Genomic DNA, 24226 nt, shown 5'->3' with positions numbered 1-24226 from the left:
TTACAGGCAAATACCTTACCCGAAAGCGACATGGCTTTTGGAATATGTGTGCGTACGTTTCTACGCAAGGTGAAACTCAAAACCAAGTTTCCTGGACAGCGGCACGTGCTTGCGCAAACAGGAAAAACCTTGATGAGGCGAAACGCAGCACGCGTAAATAAAACGATTAATCAGACAAGACTAGTCGGCTATATTTTACAAACCCTAGCATTCGCTAGAACGTCATGCCACAAGTTTTCCTCCCTGCTTCAAAACATATAACCAATGTCAGGAAAGGACATAACCAATGTCAGGAAAGGACATACCCTTGCTCCCTTTTTTGCAAGAGGGGAACAGCTACAAGTGTGCGGATTTTTTAAACACGATGGAAAGGCCGCAATTTTTTTGTCACTACTAATAACAACGTAAGCCCTTAATAAACTGATAAAAACACTGGAACAAGATTACTGTGCAAAAGGACACGCTTGTTTGGAAGAGTGCGCACCTGCGTAGGGTGTACCCACCTAACTCGTATCGAAGTAAAGGTAGCGAAGCGCTCGCGTAGCAACGACAAGCCACATGACGCGCGTACTCAAAACGGTCAAAACATAGAAACAGGAAACTTAAGCTCTCTGGTATGGGTGAATTACGTATAGGTTTTTGTGCCTTTTCCACAAAAAGAGTATTTATGCTGCAGAGAGTGAGTGTAGCGACGTGGGAATCGCGCGGAACGACCCGTACAGCGACGGCAATTTAGGCTACTGTTCAAAGCAGCAGATCATATAGGAGACTTGGGTTGAATACGAGATCGAACTGGTGGCCCGGCGGTTCTTACAAAGAAGATGGTTCTACTTTTCGCTCCTTATCTATTTTGCATGCTTATGCCAATGGCTGTCAATGCGGAGCAATGCGGCGGAACTACTGGTCAGCGATGCAACGCATCATTGGTAAGACAACATGTTACTTGGTGATCAAACAAAGTAGGCAAAAAGGTAGCCTGGACTGAGTGATTGCCGTAAAACTACGTCACAGAAAAGAAACGAGGTGCAACCATGAAGCCTCGAGAGCAGTTGCAGTGATATGCCCGCTTCGAAGTTTCAAATATTCCGGCACTTTTCACAGATGTACTTTGTTTTGTGACCGTAAAGACTGCTGATGCATAGCGGGTCAGTGCATAGAAGCTACAACACAATAAACCCGATTAGAAACAAAGGCTTAGACGTTCCATTGGCTTATCTTTTAGACGATAATCCACCTTTAATGCCTTCAATTTATTCACGTGCACCGGACGGCTGAGGACTGACAATTTTTGCCCGGAGCCTCGTGCCTGTAGAAATGTTATCTGGACCCGTGTTTTTTGCTTCTCGGATAATAATAATGGGGGAATTACGCCCGCGATATCACATAAAAAGGGATGCCAATTTGTACCCCAAGGCACTGGGCAGGGTGCCTTGCAGTTTTTTATTCACAACCGTCATCTATCGGAGAAAGAGCGCATCGGTAGACGCTCGAGGATACATCACAATAGAGACAGGACCAAGAGCAGGCACATGTTGTGTTGTGGGAGCTCGTCCTTTGTAATTCCCGTAGACATGTTTCCTTCCGATTTTTTTCGTTCTCTTGTTAACGCGAAGGTTTCACTATGTTTTACCGATGGCGTAAGTCGCCTTGAAATCGTATTAAAGGAAAGCCAACTATCTCTATGGTGGACGACGTGAAAGAACGTTCGTGGTCGTAATCGGCCGTTGGTCTGTCTAGTCATGAAGCCGCGTTATGACATTTTCGCCTTCTTACGTAGTATTTATTTTCAAATAAAGAAGCATATTTACCTGAAATACGTAAAAGCTATGGCGCTGAATATACAGCACGGAACGAGACTTCAGCACCAAACACGTGCTGAAGGTATACAGCACGGAGCACGAACATCCGGATTTCGCTATTGTGGGGTCAGTGATACACATCACTGCTGGACAGGGTACGCATCCAGTCTAAAATAACCTTGGTCCTATTACCCTATTCGCCTAAATATCATTTAAATGAAGTACAACTAAGAACATACGATCAGCTCACTATTTATTTATTTTATTTTATTTATTTATTTATTTTATTTCAAAATACTGCAACCCAGGGAGGGTTATAGCAGGAGTGGGTACAACAGTTTTTGTACAATGCAGATGTGGGATCAGTGTAATGTATCTACACCGGGTTAGGAAAAATAAAACAAGAAAACCAAATAATACATATTAATTACATCGAAAGCAACACACATACAGTAGCAAAATTTAAACAGTTATATTTTACAGAGGCGCCATACACTGTAATACAATGGGAAGACAGTGATGACGTGAACACTATTGCGATTATTGCGATTAGACCACTGTCAAAAATTGCTGCTGCGGCTGTGCACGAACAGAGCCAGGCAGGGCATTCCACCACTCTATGGTGCGGGGAAAGAAACTGTATTTGAAAATATCGGTTCGGGCAAATATTGATGTCAGGTTAAGATAGTGATGGCTTCGCGTTGATAATGGTCTCGAAAATGTGAAGTAAGTTTCGCTATAAGGGGAGTGCACGGCAGAATGTAACAATTTTAACGACTCGATGCGCCTGCGTTCGGCAAGTAGGGTTAGATTAAGAGACAGCAAAGCAGAGGTGGGCGAAAAATGTCTGTCGTAACAGCGGCATATAAATCGAATGGCTTTTCTTTGAACTGATTCGATTTTATTAATTTCGAGCTGCTTGTGCGGGTTCCACACGGGTGAGGCGTATTCGATTATTGGGCGGATTAAGGACTTGTACATAATGAGTTTAGTATCTTTAGGAGCTTTAGCTAAAACACGACGTAAATATCCAAGTTTTTTTAAGGCTTTAGCAGTTATCTAGTCTATGTGTTTCGCCCATGATAATTTATTGTCGAAGATAACGCCAAGATACTTGTAATTATTTACCCTAGACAGCGTGCAGTTGTTAAACGAGTAGCAGAACTGGGAAGAGGATATGCTGGTAGTGAAGGTTAGTATAACAGTCTTATTAAAATTAATTTTTATCTGCCATTTGCTGCACCAGGAACAGAAGTTAGCAAATGATTCGTTGAGAACTTGGTGATCGTTTTGCGAGTTGATTACTTGATATAACACGCAATCATCTGCATAAAGTCGTATACTGGAATTTATGTTATTCGGAAGATCATTAATATACAAGAGAAATAACAGTGGCCCTCTGTAGTTTTGACTCTGGCTTGACAGCAAATTCACGATGTTAACGGGCGGTAACAAGGTAACTACGATACTTTAAATAAATTTGTTTGATTTTATTCTTGCTCTAAAAATCTTGTAATGAGATTAATCCTTTTCAAAATCTCGTAATGGGAACAATACTGTACCATGACAAGCAATTCATGGTAACCTCAAAGGATGAGATGTTGGAGCAAAGAACATAGGAAAACTGAAAAAAGTCCCATGGAACCAAACATTTATTACAAATATAAAATACGCATGAACCCCACCCTTCTAGAAAGAGGCGGTAGTTTTTTTTGTAGATATTTAAATTTTTGGTACCTGCATTTTCTCCTGCAATTTCTCTAATGTAGAAAAACAAGAGAGGCAAGACAGATATTGCGATTGACAGAGGGAAACTCTCTCATGCCCCTTTGTGTAATTATTATTCCGTTAAAGCGACATTTTTGCAACTCGCATAATTGCAACTATAATTGTCTTCGTTTTTAAAACCAGCCATACTGAAAGCGTAACTGAAAGCATCGCCTCTTTTGTATAACGCTGCTGAGTGCCTGATCTCAGGGGAAAGCAATAACCCTTAACCCCCGAGCCGATTAACCATAGCATATATGCACACCAAGTACATCATACCCCATTAAGTTAGCGTCAATACGCCAATTCTGTATAATGGTCGCGACCAAATAAAAAAAAATTTTTATGGTTTCTTGCTGACACTAATCAAGCCAGTCATCAAAATACCTCTTCCATTTCTCACCTTTCACAGTGGTGCTTAACGCCGGTCGTCGGCTTCCCATCATCCATTTGTAAATCGCGGCGTGAGGACAACCAAAATTTAACAGAAAATTTTATGTTCTATTTCCGTTTAGATTTACCCGGCATTCAAAAGCGTCTACCTCGCACTTACTTCGGCTGATTGGACATTGGGATTGTGCGTTCGCCAAGAGCACCTGGACAATGGAACGTACTATATCAATTACAAGTCGCAGAACGGAACGACAGAGTGAGACTTTTTGCCCTTTTCTTGCTTTGGTATCCAGTAGTACATTGCTGTACTCACTGATGCGCTAAGAGAACGAGCTATTCTGAACCTCGGCAGAGCAGGTGACCAATGACTGCCAGCGCGGGTGACAAAAGCGGAACGAATAGAAAGTGACGGTGACGAAATGCTGACAAGGTCAATACTGTTGGAAAAACAAGGGAAAGACAAGCCAATAATACCGCTGCTAAAGCTACCAAATGTGGCTGCTGACGTGCTCAAATGACGAAGCGAAATTAGCGCGGTGTGAAAGAAAATTGCGAGAAACGTGGCCCAGAGGATGTCTCAAGTCGAAGCAAGCCACACGTAGTCGACCGAGTCTTAAATCCGCGAAGGCGAAGAACAACATGTTCCTGTATTTTGAAAGATCTAGAATACATAGCTTGTGCATGGTATCTCTTTTTTTTATTTATTATTTTACCCTGTCACTTGAAAAAAACAGGTACTTATTAAAATGAGAAAACGTCTTGAGTAACTAATATTTGGCCGGCTACTTCCAATCTTTTATAAATATTTTAGAAGTCAAGCATTCTTCAAGTGCTAGTGACCACAAAACGCTTGCTGCTACTTTCAGGTTGGAAACCACGCAGACGGTTGCGCCGACAAATGAGCAGGATCAAGTAAATATTACTATTGGTAAGTGAGCTTTTATTGTAAAGTCCTCATAGATCTCTCCTCGACAGCCATGAAGCTATCCATTCCTAACCGGCTGGTTTCGCACTATTTCCGCCACAATGTGTTTTATATAGTGCGTCTCATGCACCGACGCATTACACAGCACCTCACAAAAGCTGTGACTGTCTTCATGTCCTTTTAGAGGCCAAACACTATGAATACATTGTCGCCGCCTGAAAAAAAATGATCTATAACATAGTCTTCCCCACTTAAAAACGAGATACACTAGGATCGAAAAGAATTCAGAAGCTTATACCGTGAAGATTGTATTTAGGCAAATCAAGATACCTTCTTTAGGTATGCATTCATTTTTGAAATATTGTTTTGGAATGAATTTTCCTGACCCGTCGGTGTAGAGATTGTTGGGGTTCTTTATAACACACCCCTGTTACCCGCCCGTTCCTCAATAATTTGTGGTTTGTCAGTGAGGCGGTTACCCCTAATTTGAACAATCGCGCGTGCACCACACCGATTTTATCCTGCGGATCTACGAAAGTGTATAACCCCAGACTTTCTTCAAATGTTTTCACTTTTAGTATCCAGTGCGTGAAATTTCCACCGCATGAGCGTTGTTATATAACGGGCAGTACGATACTCAATGCCTCTTTACTTGCCAAACAACATCTTACCGCGAGGTTGGTAAGGCTGGTCTTCGAACAGGGAACGTACACCATTCGCACGAAAAAAGCTTCGTCCTACATCCTTAGGAGGTTTTCAGAGCACACGTTAATGTCTATAGAGCACTCTACACGGGTGCCAACCTGACATAAATAATGAACTAGCTTGGCGTCGAACCTCACAAGCCTGAATACTCTTGTTGAGAATATTAAATTTACGACGAAACAAATCGCAAATTCTTTTGGTATAACATGGTGTTATGTCGCACAAGCAGACGAACCAAACTTTTATGGTGCAAGCCGCCAATCGATGCCTTATTATTCCGCCTTACGAGCCCTCTACATTACGAACGTAACCTCATACCACCCTCCAAGTGATACAAGCACCGAAGCGATGTGTTAGAGTGAGCGCGTGTCGTATAAGAGCCGTGGCAAGTAGTGAGCTCATATAAAAAAACGAAAATTATCGCGGTGTTCAAAAATAAATCAGCATGCCGTAAAACTCCTTCCGTCCAAGAGCTAACCAAGAATGTGGGGGTAACTGTACACCAGTAGAGACAGGGTCACGGTCCAGTGATCGGGCTAAAAACATAATACAAACCAAGAACAGTATACGCCTATGCTTCAGCGTGTAGATAGAAGTACCATGTTGTTGATTTTTGACCAGGATGGTTAATGGGCAATTCATGTAACGACCATCAACACATGTTATTCATACGAAACTTCAACGCACAAATAGAAAAGCAGGCGTGCGAACGTGCAGTCTAAAACTTTGTAATACGCACTCCGAACCGCCAACGGGATGCGTTGGACAGGCTTGGATAAAAAATAACCTGGGAATACTCATATTTTTCCGCAACCAAGGAATATAGAAGAGACTCGCAGAAGTGCAAGCGTCACAATTAACGCTGAAGTCGACTTCGCTCCAAGTGTGCCATTGCAGGCATTCGCATGATATCAAGACGCTAAGCGTGCATTGTATACGACAGTGATTACAGAATGTTGATGAGCGGAGTGGGCGTATGTTGCAGAACTGATGGCCGATACTTGTAAAACGAGAAGCCAATCTTAGAGTCTCTCAGTGATAGTGCACAACCATATAGAATAGCATCTCGAAGAAAAACTCCCGGTCTTAACCAAATGCGCAAGAGGTTACGATGCAGCAGTTACTGTAACGACCGCATCACTGCGATGACAACAAAATCAGCATTTACTATAGGATTATAAAAATTAAGAGAATCAGTAAACTATCTAGATAACGGCGTCCATTATTCAAAATCTCCGGAGAAAAAACCTGTTGAAAACAAAGGGCCAATTGAATTTGTGGAGTTGTTGCAACTGATTATTTGACGTGAGCATGCTTAGTCAAATTACGACCTACCAAATGGCGACAAACGTTAAAGGTGGGGGGAAGCTTCAAATTACCAATTAGAAGCTTGCTATTGGCAAATTTAAATTGTATGCAACCAGGAACAAAAGGAAAAGCAATGAACAACGTGGCTGAGATAATAAAAGTGTAGAAAAGCATTATGAAAGTATCATAAAAAGAAAGTGGTGGCCATGAAAGGTTATAAACACATTTTAGTCTAATCTAGTTAAACAACAAACACGTCTAAAAGAAGGAGTTTGGTCAGCGGCGTTCCAGCGCTAAATAAAGGCGAGGACGAAGAGTCACTCTAAGGAATGAAGAGGGGGCAAGCTGCTACAGGCTAAAAAAATCGTCGACGTTTTAATAATGAAAAAGACATTCTTCGAAGAAAGATCCTGAAAATTGTCTTCAGAATGTTTCCCGACGTAAAAGGACCGCTCGCCAGCAATAAACGCTCACCTGATTCTAGCTCCCTATTAGGGAGGCGTCAAAAAGCTCAATAACTGCAGAACCATCAGCCTGCTTTATGTTCTATAAACGTTTTTCACGATGCCGATAGCACACCATTTAGGCGAGATTTAACATTTCAACCAACTGAAGAAACAGCCTGAGTTGAGGAAAGGCTGTACAACATTGAGTCCTGTTCATGCCGTCCACCAGCAACTAGAAATCTGGAGAGTATATCAAAACCGATTTGCATGACATTTCTAGCTTCTGAAAAAGGGCGCGATTCTACTAACGCTGTTGTACAAGCTTCGAGAAGCATACAAGAAAAGACTCCTACACAGCTCTTGAATGACAGCTACAATAGAAGCGCTGACAAGGTAATCCTTCCTACAAAAAATCTCTATGAATACAGAGAAATGTCCACTAATGCAAAGCTTTGTTAGACCGCTTGTCAGTAGTTTAAGTTCTGTATTGCCAAATATTGCTATAAGAACAGGAATAGGTTGGGTTTTTTTGTTGTTGTGTTTCTTTGTTTTATTTTCGCCAATGATGTGAATATATCCCATTATTGCGAGGAACTTCCTTCCCTTGGCGAATGAAGCTTTTCCAAAGATGTAAGGACTGCAGCAGAGTTGATTCTTTTAGGCCTTTTCTTTAATCGTAATTCCAACTTTCCTTTGCGGACATTTTTTCCTTTGTCTTTGGTTTTCTGTGGCACGCATAAGATGGATACTTTTAATTTTGTGCGATCAGTTTTGTGAAAATTTTATTTGTGATATTTTCCTATTTTTCGGTTCTTCAGATTTGTGTCCGACCAATTTTCTCCATTTACGCTATTATAACGGTTTAAGGTAATTCGTAAAATATTTAATCTAGTCGAAATGCGGGGATTTAGACAGTTTGACATTTCCGGTATTTTTTTCGTGATTGGGACGTTATTTAGTGAACTTTATTCGTATATTCATCTGTTTCGGGAGGAGATGTATGAGATGCATATATGTGATTTTGTCAGACGATTTTTGTGAAAAATTCAAGCTTTTTTATTTTTTGCGTTTGGAAAATTCTATTCGACTACATATCTCCCTTTGCGCAAATATGGCGGTTAAATGTGTTACCTTCACGAAATCTGCATTTGTGCATTAAGGCAAGGCGTTACGGTGTTCGCCTTTTTCGCTATTTCTTGTTTTTATCTTTAACGTTCTTTTGCAGACATTTTTTTGTTTTTGTTCGGTTTAGGGGGTAGCATATAAATGCATAAATCTCAGTTTATCGGTGTTTTTTGCATGTTGTGGGAAATACAGTACTTTACACGGTACACACAACACGAGGGGGGGGGGAAGTAATCCCCCCAAAATAGTACGCGTACAATCGAGGGTTTACATATCAGGATCGCCACCCAACCAGGATGCACCATCAGAAGTTATTCGGCGCGTGGCGAGGGCTGAATTTATTTACGTCTGTTTGAAAAAAGTAGGATGGTGTAAGCGTAGAATATATTAGCACCTTTAGATTTCCAGGTGTGTTGAGCCCTTCAGGGAGCGGAGCCCTGCAAGTAATACACCAAGACATGTGCTAAAAAGGCGGAGTCAGGAGGTTAAACTTGATTATTCATAGGTTCAAATAAAGATTAGAAACATATGTAAACAGCCTCCACCCACATCTAAAAAAATAAACGCTTCAAGAAACGTACCATATAACTCATTTGGAAAATTTGTCACTGCTAAAAAAAAACACATAATAAACAGTGAAAGCTCATCGATCGAGCTGTAGTCATTAGAGTTGCTGGGTAATTAGAACTGTACGATTTGGTGCGGCCAAGTCTCCCTAAAACCTTATCCATTCAAACGTGCGTTCATTCGAACGCGACGGGCCTGTGCCACGGTCCTTTCGAACTACGCGCCACCGCGCCCGCAGCATGGGGCCTGGCGCCTGGCGCACGGCCAGAGGAACGGGTCTGCTGTCACCTCAGGAAAGGAGCGGAAAGCAGAGTGAGAAGCTAAATCGTGTAAAAACAATCTAAAACCACCATACCAGTTCTTTTGGCTGAATATCATTTGCGGACTAAGTCGGTGTGGACACGAGTTCCCAGTGTGGGGCGTGCATACAGATTGCTTCATTACGGAGGTAGTAAGTGTAGAACCCGCCGCTGCCAGTGACCACGAGTACGTGGCGGGCGAAGGAACAGTGTGGACATCGCCTAAAATCAATGATCAAGTGGATTGCTACCGGACTCTTCTACAGTTCTGGGGCACTAGAAGTCTTTCGCTGCATTCACTCGTTGGAGAAAAAAGTGCTACCTATCGCCTTTAAGCATAAAAGGCAGGTTTCAGTCCCGGCCTTTTTCAAGCGTTCAATGTCTGACATGCTGTAGTGTTCCACACTCGCATTGCACGGCTTGTGTAGCTCACTTGCATTGGTTTGGACATTCATTAATTCGAACTGAGTCGATGTTCCCGTGGAGTTTAAATTAACGATCTATTACTTATATCAAGCGCACAGTTTATATGGGCGGGAGTTCCCGCGACGCCTGTAATCACCCGTGCTCAGCCTTAGGCTTTCTCTGCACCTACAAATTGTATACTACCAATCCGCAAACTACGTAAACACTTCAAGGGCAAGAATCATGAATGGAACCAGCGCTGAAGATAAGGTCCCGCACGGAAAAACACACAGGAAGTCCGCAAGTTCCAGGGCAAGAATTTGCGGACATCCTAAGCATTTTGAAATAAAGAGTGGGGTTGTCCCAAGGAGTCTTGAGAGGTATGGCAATAGCAGATAAATCGTTTTTATTATAGAGTAAAATTTGTGTGGAAAACAGCAAATATTAGGATGAAGAAGCGGCGTCTCAGTGGGGATTCTAGTGTGTGGAAATAACAACCGATGAACCACCAGTGAGACAGATTGGATACGGAGGCACTGCACTAAAACAAATAAAAGCCACATGACTCGATTGCGGGAAGAAACTAGAAAGTTCAAGGCCAAAAGCGGATTCAGACAGTGAAGAATCGGAGTGCTTGGAAGCTTAGCGCAGAGGCCTTTCTCGTACACTGGACATGACTGCCTTCTGCTTTGTATGATAAATTTTGTTCTGCTTTTTTTTCCCTGGTTCTCACCATAGTATTCAGCCGCAAATTAAATGGCACTACAGAAAACCAGTTGGTAATTCTGAGGAAATGGGTTTACTTTTATTCGGGCCCCGATTAATAATGGTGCCAGCAACAGCAGCGGAAAGTTTTATAGAGCAGCTTGATATGGCTGATAACGCGGCACTAAGCCGTGTCTTATTTTTTGTCCGCGTTGCTGGTAATCGCTGCAAAATCAATTATGTCCACACTCATTAGTTGTCTGCGTTCTTATTTACAGATGGTGAGCGTAACTACAATGTCCAGGTTCGGTATGCTGACTATGGCATCTGCTTCGTTGAACGATTCGACAGTGACTTCTTTGGTAAGAATATTTTATGGCTGGAAGCAATGAGGTGTTTGAGAGGTCTTTTGGGGTCTCTTTGTGCATTTCTCTCCTCAAACCAATACATATTGCCGGCAGGGGTTTTCGTTGGCGGGCCAGGGTTTTCTTATATGTTTAGCATGTGTGCGCCGGTCCACGCCGTCGTTCTACCTTCACCGGAGAGGGGAGGCATCCCGGGTGATTTTCGTCTCAGCCTACTGTAATTCTCTTCCTTTCTAAAATTTTATTGGTGAGCTGCCGTCGGTGTCTTCACATAAAAGTATGCGCAATTCTGTTTCTCCCCGTCTTAAGGTAAATTATCGCTCAGGGAAAACCAATTTCTTACAGTGATACCTTCACCGCCGAAAGGTCCGGAGCGCAGCTCGTAGGCATCCTTGCACACCACCACATGTAGCCATATGCCTTAGGGTGATGCAATATCGCTTTGCGAACGTGCCCGTAAATACTTTTGTTCATAGCTTACGCTGTATCTGGTCGGAGTCATGAACCAGTCGCTCTTCGCACTATATCCAGTGGCCGCCGTGAGTATATGGTTGTGAGAATACGATGCGGTCAAACGAGGACCTGCGTCATATATCAATGTATATTAAATGGCTGAAGCATTTACGCTGCTCTTGATGAGAGCATACCTTTCATTTTACACTTTATTTCGATAAATTTTTATGTAGGATAACCTTCTTTTCTCTGCCTTTCATAGACCTAATAGAAGCGGCATGATCTAAATGGCCCTATGATCACATGAGGATTGTAGGATAATCATGAGGATAAGCGTGTAGATTATAGGTGCATTCCATGCACCGGTAGTTCACATGAGCTATATGTACCGGTGTTCACCGTTACCGTGTCACCACATCAGATCCCTCTAGCGTGGGTAAATAAGTTGCATACTCACTTCAAAAACCTCTAATTGCCTCTTACTTAAGTTAGCTTGCGGCCATAGTCATGGGCTTGCATCATTCATCATTGCTCGTCATCGTCATTGAGTAGGTGAATTTGCAGTGACGAAATCACATGACGGTCAAGCAAATGGTACTTCTTATCGTCCTTTGGATACTTGGTCCAACTTTGACCGACGGGTTTCTGGTCTGTTTTTTAGGCAGGAAACTTTGCGACCTTGCGAAACATTATGACAGGTTCCGTCAGTTGGATACATACCGTGCTTGATACTATACGTAATGATTAGATACCGGAACTTTAGGCAAAATGCTTATATTTTTTCTAAATCCGCATCGAGCTTATTTGCTATATAAGCACCAAATAAGGTAAATCAAACTATCCAAGAATTACGTTACTGTGCCTGTAGGGGCCCATTTTGAGGTTATTTCTACGAGCCCCTCAATTCCTATTCTGATTCGCTACATGCATACCGAGGGCCTCTGTTCTGGCAGTCTTGGTGCCATAGGGAGCTTAAGAGGGTTCACGCTGGTTGACCACTCTCGACATGTCGTAGACACTCGAGTCACTGCGCGGGGATTAAAAAGAAGGTCCCCTCCACCCCGAGAAGTCAGAGTGGCGCTGGCTACCACCACCAAGCACAGGAAAAAATTACATTGACATAAATGCCGCAGAAAGCACGGGGGGGTGGGGGGCGTGGCAAATCACCCCGCCGCTAGCGTAGTGGTTATCGCGCCAGACCGGTATTCTGGAGGTCGTGGGTTCGGATGCCACCTGGCGGGCATTTTTTCTCCGCTTTCTTTCTTTCTTTCCAAGTTCTTTATCTGTTTCAGTGACCTACCACCCCTCCCTTTGCTTTCCGAGGTTTTCTTGACTGCCAACCCTTATTTCTGTGTTATTTCTACGAGCCCATTTCCTATTCTGATTCGCTACATGCACAGCCAGGGCCTCTGTTCTGGCAGTCTTGGTGCCATAGGGAGCTCAAGAGGGTTCAACGCTGGTTGACCACTCTCGACATGTCGTAGACACTCGAGTCACGGCGCGGGGATTAAAAAGAATATCCCCTTCACCCCGAGAAGTCAGAGTGGCGCTGGCTACCACCCCGAAGCACAGGAAAAAATTACATTGACATAAATACCCCAGAAAGCGGGGGGGGGGGGGGGAAATCGCCTCGCCGGTAGCGTAGTGGTTATCCCACCAGACCGGTATTCTGGAGGTCGTGGGTTCGGATCCCACCTGGTGGGCATTTTTTCTCCGCTTTCTTTCCTTCTTTCCAAATTATTTATCTGTTTCAATGACCTACAACAACCTCCCCTTTGCTTTCCGAGGTTTTCTTGACTGCCAACCGTTATGTCTGTGTTATTTCTACGAGCCCCTCATTTCCTATTCTGATTCGCTATATATGTATGTAAATATATATATGTAAATGTATGTATGTATGTAAGTAAATATATATGTATGTATGTAAATATATATAACCAGGAAAAGAAACTTCTCTAGGATCCAGACGAAATAGTTGAGAAAATGTTAGACGGATGATGTTCTCAAATATTTCCTCTGGCTCCTCGAGAAGATTTTTACTGCTTATGTATATATATATATATATATATATATATATATATATATATATATATATATATATATATATATATATATATGTATAATTTTTCACAGAGCCCCTCATTTCCCATTTTGTGATTCGCTATATGCTTAGCGAGGGCCTCTGTTCTGGCAGTCTTGGTGCCAAAGGGAGCTTAAGAGGGTTCAACGCTGGTCGACCACTCTCGACATGTCGTAGACACTCGAGTCACGGCCCGGGGGTTAAAAAGAAGGTCCCCTTCACCCCGAGTAGTCCGAGTCGTGCTGGCTACCACCCCCAAGTGCAGGAAACAAAAATACCTTAACATAAATACCCGAGAAAGTGCTGGGGAAACAGCCCCGCCGGTAGCGTAGTGGTTATCGCACCAGACCGGTATTTTGGAGGTCGTGGGCTCGGATCCCACCCGGCGGGCATTTTTTCACCACTTTCTTTTCGACTCAAAAAATTCTTCATCTCTTTCTATGACTCACCAGAACCTCCCCTTTGCTTTCCGAGGTTTTCCTGACTGCCAACCCTTATTTTCTGTCCTATTTCACTGAGCCCCTCATTTCCCATTTTCTGATTTTATATATATATATATATATATATATATATATATATATATATATTGTGAGACCAGTGGTAGCCTCGTTTGTGGAAGTTCGGAGCGCTGAATGCAATGCCCCAGTGGAATGCAATCATCACTGGCGCCTGGTTGCGGCCACGGCTTCCTCTCTGTATATACTCATCATCACCGATTCTTCTACCTTCTCGAACTATCATCATCGGTAACCTGGTTCGGTCGCCATCTTGCCGCCTGGCAGCTCGGCCTGCGAATAAAGCGGTTTGCGCGTACTGGTCTGCCTTCGCCTACCATCGGCCTTACAAGTGGTGGAAGGTGCGTTTCGGTCCCGTAATCCACCTCTCAAGCTGCCCCACTGGAGCTCCGCTCAGGTCGCCGCCTAATGCCGGAAACTACAGCGATGACGCTGGAATCGGTGAACGCTACGGCTCCACCAACCCCCCAGTGCATCATAACCAGCCCCCAGCGTGACCCTCCTTTCTTCGCTGGCCTTCGTGACGATGATGGCGACGAGTGGCTGGACAATTACGACAGGGTGAGCGCATTCAACCGCTGGGATGATAACCTCAAGCGGCAAAATATTTCGTTCTCCCTGACCAAGGTTGCCAAGATGTGGTATCTAAATAACCGGCATACCATCACCGACTGGGCCGATTTCGTTGCTCAGTTCCGCCGGATTTTCGGTTCTTCTAAAGGTCGGAGCGACAGCGCGAAAAAGAAACTCGAGACCCGTGTGCAACATGCGCATGAAACGTACCCCTCATACATCGAGGACGTTCTGGCGCTGTGTCGTCACGCCGACAATAACATGCCGGAGGCTGACCGTGTACGCCACGTTCTGAAAGGAATCGGCGTGTTCGCGTTCACCACACTGGCAACGCAGAACCCCACAACCGTCTCGGGCGTGATCTCCACTTGTAAGCGTCTCGACGAACTGCAGTCCATCCGCCTTCGTCAAGACACGGCTCCTACCCACCATCTGGGAAATGAAGACCTGCGTGCGTTGATACGCTCTATAATTCGCGAGGAGATGCACGCCAATATTTCCCAGTGCACACACTGTGTTCGCGAAGCTCCTTCTGTGCCTGGCCTACGGGATATCGTTAAGGAGGAGCTCGCGGCTATGCCCGTACTTCCGCCTCCCACCTAACATGTTTCTGTGGCAACGCCATCTTACTCGGATGTGGCTGGTCGGCATCCTCTACCGCTCACTCCCATTACGACACAGGCCCCGCCCGGCTATGTGGCCGCCATGCCTCGGTTGCAAACCACGCCGACTTATTTCCCGCCACACCAAGACCCCAAAGTTGGCCGGCCAGTATGCTATTATTGCACCCGGGACCACATGTCCGATTTTGTCGAAGGCGCCAACGTGACGAACGACGCGGCTACGCAGCCCACGAACGCGATTATGTACGGCCGAATTACTTCGACTACGTGCAGCGTACGCAGCCGTCTTTCTCACGCCGTTCACCATCGCCACCCGAGCCATCAACCGACCTTCCTCGTAGGCCGCGGGATACGCGACGCCGCTCACCATGGCCAGGCCGTCGGGCGCTGTCGCCCCTTCGGCCTGCTACCTACGTCACCGACCAGCACTCGGAAAACTAGTTAATGCAGTTTCGGGAGGGGAAACTGCATCACGTGGGAAACTTACAATGCCTCCGGAGCGTCCATCGAACATGTCAGTTTTGGTTGAAGGTGTTTGTGTAGATGCCCTTATTGACACTGTTGCCAGTATTTCGGTGATAAGTATAAGTATATACGCAAGGTCCGAACACCCTACAGTGGACCTTCTTTGCATGGCGCCAATAGCAGCACGATCAAGCCATCCGGACAGTGCACGGCACGAATTTCAGTCGGTCAACTTCGTCCTCACGTTCAGTGTGCAGTGTTGTCCCCGTGTGCGCATCACCTTATCTTGGGCTGGGACTTTGTCATCCGCATCCGCCGTCATTTCTTGCCAGCAACCGCAAATTGAACTCGCAGATACGGAGGACACCAACATTCTGGAAGAAAAGCCACAACTGAATTTGACAGCAAGTGCCGATTACGTTTTATACCCGGGCCACGATACAATCCTTTCAGTTCACTCAACCCAAATTCGTGATGGTGATGCGTTAATCGTTCCGTCAGCGCGTTTTATTCCCCAAGGAATCATTATCGCGACCTGCTTTGTCCGTTTTGCTCGTGGGTCTGCGCCGCTCGTCGCTAAAAATTCCACTTCTGAGACGATACTCCTCCCTGAAGGCACCACGCTCGCTTCCTTTGTTGCTGATGACAGTCTGTCTTTGGTTCCACTCTGCTCTGTGTCTTCCGTTCTCCTGTCTTCAGATTCCAGCTGCTCACGTCCCACCTTGGCAGCCACGATTAGCGAAGACTTCGCGGCGTTCGAAACGAGACTCCTACTTGAGCTGCTCGAAAAACACAAAAACTCACTTGACTGCATTTCCGCCAACCTTGGACAGACGTCTGTGGCAGAGCATCGTATTGAGACAGATGGGACTCACATTGTTCGCCGTCGCCCGTACCGTGTGTCGTCGTCGGAATGGAAAGTCATCGAAGAAAACGTCACGGACATGCTTCAACGAAACGTTATTCCACCTTCCTCGAGCCCGTGGTCTTCTCCTATTGTTCTGGTGAGAAAAAAAGACGGTTCCGTACGCTTTTGCGTGGACTATCGGGCTTTGAATAGGATTACCCGGATGTATATCCGATGCCGCGCATAGATGACGCACTGGACCGTCTACAAGGGGCTGAATACTTCTCTAGTCTGGACCTGCGATCTGGCTACTGGCAGATCCCCATGCGCGAGTCTGACAAAGAGAAAACGGCGTTTGCGACTCCAGACGGCTTGTACGAATTTAACGTAATGCCTTTTGGCTTATGCAACGCCCCAGCCACATTTGAGCGCATGATAGATACGGTCCTTCGTGGCCTTAAATGGAAAACATGCCTATGTTACCTTGACGACATCGTCATCTTTTCGTCAAGTTTTTCGGAACATCTGCAGCGTCTCTCCGAGGTGTTGACTTGCCTGGCAAAGGCTGGTCTGACTCTGAACACCAAGAAATGTCGTTTTGCTACCAAGTTGATAAAGGTTCTTGGTCACGTCGTCAGTAAAGATGGCATACGCCCCGACCCAGACAAACTTTCTGCTGTTGCCAATTTTCCTCGACCTCATCAACAAAAAGCGCTGCGTAGTTTTCTCGGCCTGGCGTCCTATTTTCGCCGTTTTGTCCGCGATTTTGCTACTCTCGCTGCACCTCTAAACCAGCTATTAAATTCTGACACCCCCTTCAACTTCAGTGATGGCTGCGAAAAGGCCGTCCAAGACCTCAAGCAAGCGCTTACTTCTGCACCTGTATTATGCCACTTTGATGACTCGAGACCGGCGATCCTCCACACCAACGCTAGTGAGCATGGTATTGGCACCGTTCTGTTGCAGCGCGTTGTGCACCACCGTGAGAGGGTTGTTGCTTACGCCAGCCGCTCTCTAACACGAGCGCAGAAGAATTATACGATAACGGAACAGGAGTGTCTGGCCGTTGTGTGGTCTTTGCAAAAGTTTCGGCCATATCTCTACGGCCGACATTTCACCGTCGTAACAGACCATCACGCTCTGTGCTGGCTGTCTTCATTGAAAAACTTGTCGGGACGCCTGGGACGCTGGATTCTGCGATTGCAAGAGTACGACTTTACGGTTACTTACAAGTCCGGACTCAAGCATGTAGACGCAGACGCACTCTCGCGGTGCCCGCTGATGCCGTCTTCAAACGACATGGCATCACTTTCTCATACACCGCCATCATCAGTTGCACCTGTCGACTATGCACCGGCTGACGACCGCCGCGAGTTGGTCGATCATCAACGAGCAGACAGTTACTGCCGGAAAATAATGGATTAACTCGCTGGTTCGACACGTCCACCGAATAGCCGCCTACGTAGCCAACTGCGGCAGTTCCAGCTCATAGACGGTGCACTGTATCGCAGAAACCACCACCCAAATATCGCCACATGGGTACCACTTGTGCCTCGTTCTCTCCGGAGTCGCGTCTTGCAAGCTTTTCATGACGACGCCACCGCCGGCCACCTTGGCTTTCAAAAGACGTACGACCGCATTCGAAGTCGCTTCTTTTGGCAAGGACTCTCGTCCAGTGTGGTGAAATACGTCGCATCTTGTTCACCGTCGCATCTTGTTCACCCTGTCATCACCGAAAACGCTCTACGGCACCCCCTGTCGGTCTCCTCCAGCCTGTTCCGTGTCCAACTACGCCGTTTGAAGTGGTCGGTATTGATTTGTATGGGCCCTTACCGACGACATCCACTGGTCACCGCTGGATCGCCACGGCCGTTGATCACTTGACTCGCTACGCGGAGACAGCGCCGCTTCCCTCGGCTAGCGCTGGCGACGTCGCTTCCTTCTTTTTGCGGCACGTACTGCTACGACATGGAGCCCCTCGCGTACTGTTAAGTGACCGTGGCAAGATGTTTCTATCTGACATCGTTGCCGAAGTGCTTCGTGCCTCTAATACCTCCCACAAAATGACATTAAGCTACCATCCACAAACGACCGGGCTCACCGAACGTATTCACCGCACGCTCTCTGACATGATATCAATGTACATACCCCCTGACCACCGAAATTGGGACACTATATTACCTTCAGCCACCTTTGCCTATAACACGGCAGTTCAAAGCACTACAGGGTACGCGCCTTTCTACCTTGTCTACGGTCGTCATCCATCGCACGTGCTTGATACTTGTTTCTTTACCGCTCCTGTGTCCGCTTCTGCATCGTTTCCGGAACAATTCGTGTCTCGGATCGACCACTGTAGGCGACTGGCTCGCATGCGCACAGAAGCAAGCCAACAAGACCGCAAAGAACGCTACGACGCTGTTCGCCGGTCCGTTTCTTTCCGACCTGGTGACGAAGTCTTGGTCTGGACACCGGTTCGCTCTCCAGGCCTCTGCGAGAAATTCCTACACCGGTTCTTTGGTCCTTACAAGGTTCTTGAGCCTACCTCTCCGGTGAACTATCGCATCACCCCCGTTTGTGGAAGTTCGGACCGCCGTCATCGTGGCACGGAGATTGTCCACGTTTCCCGCCTCAAGGCTTTCCACCGGGGTAATCCGCAGTAAAACCCGACCAGGCGGCCACTCCCGCCCCGGGGGGGGGGGGGGAATAGTGTGAGACCAGTGGTAGCCTCGTTTGTGGAAGTTCGGAGCGCTGAATTCAATGCCCCAGTGGAATGCAATCATCACTGGCGCCTGGTTGCGGCCACGGCTTCCTCATCTCTGTATATACTCATCATCACCAATTCTGCTACCTTCCCGAACCATCATCATCGGTAACCTGGTTCGGTCGCCATCTTGCCGCCTGGCAGCTCGGCCTGCGGATAATGCGGTTTGCGCGTACTGGTCTGCCTTCACCTACCATCGGCCTTACAATATAAATATATATATAATATGGCAAATCAGAATGGGAAATGAGGGGCCCGTTGAATTAGTACAGAAATAAGGTACAGCAGTAAAGAATACCTCGGAATGCAAAGGGGAGAGTGCGATAGTGCATTGAAACGGATGAAGAATTTTGAAAGTCAGAAAGATAGGGGAGAATACTTGCCCGCTGGGTGGGTGAAAGAATTCGACTGAGAGATTTCCCCTTTGCTACCCAGACTTCCTGTCTAAGGCCCGTCTTCTTCAGAGCTGTGTTTTAGAACACAGGTCTAACAGCATTGAAACTTAGTTTTGAAGAAGGAGGCTCTAACTCTAAAACTGTTGTCAACAAACGGGGCACGTGTCAGTCACCTGATTTTACTATTGTTATATTGGCCCATCGGGCTTTTTGATCAATATATATATCAACGATTTAACCAGCCCCTCATTTGCTATTCTGATTCGCTACATGCATATCGAGGGCCTCTGTTCTGGCAGTCTTCGTGCAATAGGAAGCTTAAGAGGGTTCAACGCTGGTCGACCACTCTTTACATGTCGTAGACACTCGAGTCACGGCCCGGGGGTTAAAAAGAAGGTCCCCTTCACCCCGAGTAGTCGGAGTGGCGCTGGTTACAACCCCAAGCACAGGAAAACAAAATACCTTAACATAAATACCCCAGAAAGTGAGGGGAAAATCGCCCCGCCGGTAGCCTAGTGGTTATCGCACCAGACCGGTATTCTGGAGGTTGTGCGTTCGGATCCCACCTGGCGGGCATTTTTTCTCCACTTTCTTTCGTTCTTTCCAAATTCTTTATCTCTTTCAATCACGTACCACATCCTCCCCTTTGCTTTCCGAAGGTTTTCTTGACTGCCAACTCTTATTTCTGTCTTATTTCAACGGGCCCCTCATTTCGTATTCTGATCCGCTACATGCACAGTGAAGGCCTCTGTTCTGTTAGTCTTGGTGCCATAGGAAGCTTAAGAGGGTTCAACGCTGGTCGACCACTCTTGACATGTCGTAGTCATTCGAGTCACGGCCCGGGGGTTAAAAAGAAGGCCCCCTTCACCCCGAATAGTCCGAGTGGAGCTGGCTACCACCCCAAGAAAAGGAAACCAAAATACCTTAACATAAATACCCCAGAAAGTTGAGTGGAAAATCGCACCGCCGGCAGCGTTGTGGTTATCGCACCAGACCGGTATTCTAGAGGTCGTGGGTTCGGATCCCACCTGGCGGGCATTTTTTCAAGACTTTCTGTCTGACTCCAAAAATTCATCTGTTTCTATGACCTACCGCATTGCCCCCTTTGCTCTTCGAGGTTTTCTTATACATATATATATATATATATATATATATATATATATATATATATATATATATATATATATATATATATAACACAGAAACAAGGGTTGGCAGTCGAGAAAACCTCGGAAAGCAAAGGGGAGGATGTGGTAGATCATTGAAACAGATTAAGAATTTGGAAAGAAAGAAAGAAAGTGAAGAAAAAATGCCCGCCAGGTGGGATCCGAACCCACGACCTCCAGAATACCGGTCTGGTGCGATAACCACAACGCTGCCGGCGGTGCGATTTTCCACTCAACTTTCTGGGGTATTTATGTTAAGGTATTTTGGTTATCGCACCAGACCGGTATTCTGGAGGTCGTGGGTTCGGATCCCACCTGGCGGGCATTTTTTCTTCACTTTCTTTCTTTCTTTCCAAATTCTTAATCTGTTTCAATGATCTACCACATCCTCCCCTTTGCTTTCCGAGGTTTTCTCGACTGCCAACCCTTGTTTCTGTGTTATTTTCAACGAGCCCCTCATTTCCTATTCTGATTCGCTACATATATATATATATATATATATATATATATATATATATATATATATATATATATATATATATATATATATATATATACATATATACATATATATATATATATATATATATATATATATATATATATATATATTTATATATATATATAGTGTTTTACTATTGTTTGTATAGGCTGACCCGCTTTTAAAACCATTCAAGAAAAAATGTCATTCGTGCACCTCAAAGGTCAACAGTGCAGAGAAACGACAATTGATAGCAACCTCATTTTATGTTCGTTCAGGATGCCGCCTATGGATATACGAAAACGCAACGAGCGCCCAGGCTGCAACATGCGAAGACGGTTTCAAGACTGTTTGTCCGGGAAAGTTCTACGACAACTGGGACGAAGAAAAGTGCCCGGGAACCGCATGAACCGTGGAATTTTCTCGGGTCGCCTTTATTTCGCACACACCAAACTGCGGATTCCAGATGCCCAGCCCACGAGCTTTGTTTATCCACGCACACAGCTCAGCACTGCTTTTATTATTGCCAAGTAATATTTTATTGCCGATATTTCATTTCAATACTGTGTACAATAACGCCAATAGTTTGGTGGCCAGATATTTTGCGAGACCTGCACTTCGGCGAAGAAAAACCTAACCAGAGTTGCAGACACAGCAGATTATACTTCAGGACCAACTGAGGGCGCTACTAAATTTTTAACATTTCTTACCATTGTTTACTACAGAAAATTCGGAATTCAGATATATATTTAAATTGCCATGTGTTGCGCAGGCATGTTAATTTTTATACTTGGATTTGCTTGCAAACAATCACAAAAATATGCCGGTGGTGGCGATATTCCGACTTAGCTTTAATGTGAGATCAAGTAAGTGTAGTACCTTATTATAAATTGTATCACAGTATAATATTGTTAGCTTGTACTTAAATTTTCTGGTACAGCCCGCGCGCAATACAAAAATAACACACGTTGTTAGTTTTGTTGCAAATAACTCCACCCTCGGTAAAAGTTTTGGCAATGTCTGTCTGCAGCCGTTCACCATGATTCTTAAGATTAAGTCCAAAGTCTTCGCTGTATTACCATTGTTCGTCGTTATCGGTCTTTCACAATTAATACCCCCATTAAAAGTGCAGCAGTCTGCATATCTCAAGCATACAGCCATTGGCTGCTGCTGGCCATCGGCAATGCGAAAAATGTAAATGGGGAAAATATTCAGTTGAAACCCCAACACGCGAGACGTTGAGCCGCAAGACAGGGAAGTAAGAGTCAAACGCTTGCCTCCTTTCCCAGAATGTAACACAACTGTAAAGCTAAATTTTTCTACATTATAGATCTGTACGGAACAATCACCGTTTCAAAAAAAGTTTTAAACCAATATGACACATCAATGCGAACATCCAGGCTCCGCACCACGAAATCACCTTCCCAATAATTGTAGTTTGGGACAGTACTTTTTATCTAAGAATATACGCTTTCTTATTCCTCTGGTGAGATTCTGTCGTGTTGGTAGGATGGCTCGCCAGTGTTTATTTTTATTTACATTTGTTACCTTAATTTTTTGCTTCGCAACATTTGTATCCACCTTTTAAGCAATAAAATGCACAATTTACGGATGTGGCAAGATTACTGTGACTTTTTTCTGGCGGTAGTTTTTTTAAAGATTACTTTAATTGCTAACACCAATTTTCTACCCAGTACCCCACCGTTGGCTCGACGTGAAACGAGGACTTAGGAGCGGGGGGGGGGGGGGGGGGGGGCATCGACCCCATTTACCACTTTTTCTTCTATTTTCGCGTAAGCATGATGCAAGATCCGCTAGCCCAAACAAATAAAGCCAGATAGCCGGCCAATCCACTACGATGAAGACACCTTTGAACAGAATGCGAAATAAATGTAGCGGACATTTTTTTCGCTATTTTACGCTACTAGAATTAACGCATTCCTTCTTTCTAGACGGGAAACAGTTAGCGAGTGGACGGTACGAAGTAAATAAAAAAGACCATAGCTGTTTGGTTCGCCACAAAGAACACCCACGCGTGGACTCGCTCCACGCACATAACGGGTGTGACCCACGCTGCCACCATGACATACAAAAGCATCTTTCCACATGTAACCATGGGTCACTTTGCGAACCTTTCAGCCAGTGTCTATTGGGATGACTTACGCTGGGTTGTTACTGTATGCTCACAGTATCTATCTCACTTCCCGCGACATGGATGGGTGGACGGTACTTTAGGCGAGTGTCGAGGGCAGTTCTCACGCAATCCGAATAATGGTGTCACACGGCCAAGCCATTGACACTTCCACAGCTGCTGAGAAGAGAACGTTTAGTCACTGCAAAAAAAATGCACATAAGGCATACATTTCATTGCATTTTATTTATTTTACCCTCAGGGTACGGATATATTATAGAGGGGAGGGGTTACAACAATAACAAAGTGATGACGGATGCACTGTTCGTAACTAAACAGCAACAATAGAACAGTCTCACAAAGGAGTAAAGAAAATACAATCCAGGTGCACAGTGGTGAATTCATTTGGAAATATTTCAAGCATATATAAAATAAATATGGCCGTAATCAATACCATAACCATCCTGCTAAGCCCTGTAAGGTATACAACTTGGACACTGAGTGGGACGTTATTCGAGTTATTTAAAGCATCCTAAATAGATCGGGGTTTTTAATACTTGTTAGTGAGCGCGGTAGATTGTTCCAATCTTTGCACGTTTTCGGAAATAATGATGCGGAATGTGTGACAGTATTTGAATGAGGTACATCGACTTTATGTGAGTGATCTCGGCGAGCAGACACGTAAGGCGCAGGACGAATCCATGAATTGTGCAACGTAAAGTTATGGTGGTAAATTTTGTGAAAGAGGCAAATTCGTGAGTGTTTTCGGCGAGTCGAGAGGTTCGGAAGGACTAAAGTTTTTTTCATTTGGGTAACGCTGGCTGTTCTGTGATAATTAGATAAAATAAAACCGGCTGCGCAATTTTGCACCATCTCGACTGAATGTATTATTGTCATGTGAGCCGGATCCCAAATAGAAGAAGCATT

General features: G+C 45.1%; 1 protein-coding gene across 1 annotated transcript; it reads left to right on the top strand.

Annotated features, from left to right (window-relative positions):
- Positions 1–553: 553 nt before the first annotated feature.
- On the top strand, positions 554–22781 carry LOC144146973 (uncharacterized). The gene is made up of 5 exons (XM_077678962.1): positions 554–926; positions 4082–4215; positions 4826–4887; positions 10723–10806; positions 21447–22781. Exons 1-5 carry the CDS (start codon positions 822–824, stop codon positions 21575–21577), a joined length of 516 nt encoding a protein of 171 aa, XP_077535088.1. The 5' UTR covers positions 554–821; the 3' UTR covers positions 21578–22781.
- The last annotated feature ends 1445 nt before the right edge of the window (positions 22782–24226 follow it).

The sequence above is a fragment of the Haemaphysalis longicornis genome, unplaced genomic scaffold (assembly GCF_048455015.1).
Source record: "Haemaphysalis longicornis isolate Haplotype H1 unplaced genomic scaffold, Haemaphysalis longicornis Haplotype H1 scaffold_7, whole genome shotgun sequence".
Lineage (NCBI taxonomy): Eukaryota > Metazoa > Arthropoda > Arachnida > Ixodida > Ixodidae > Haemaphysalis > Haemaphysalis longicornis.
This window is presented reverse-complemented; position numbering and strand designations above follow the sequence as displayed.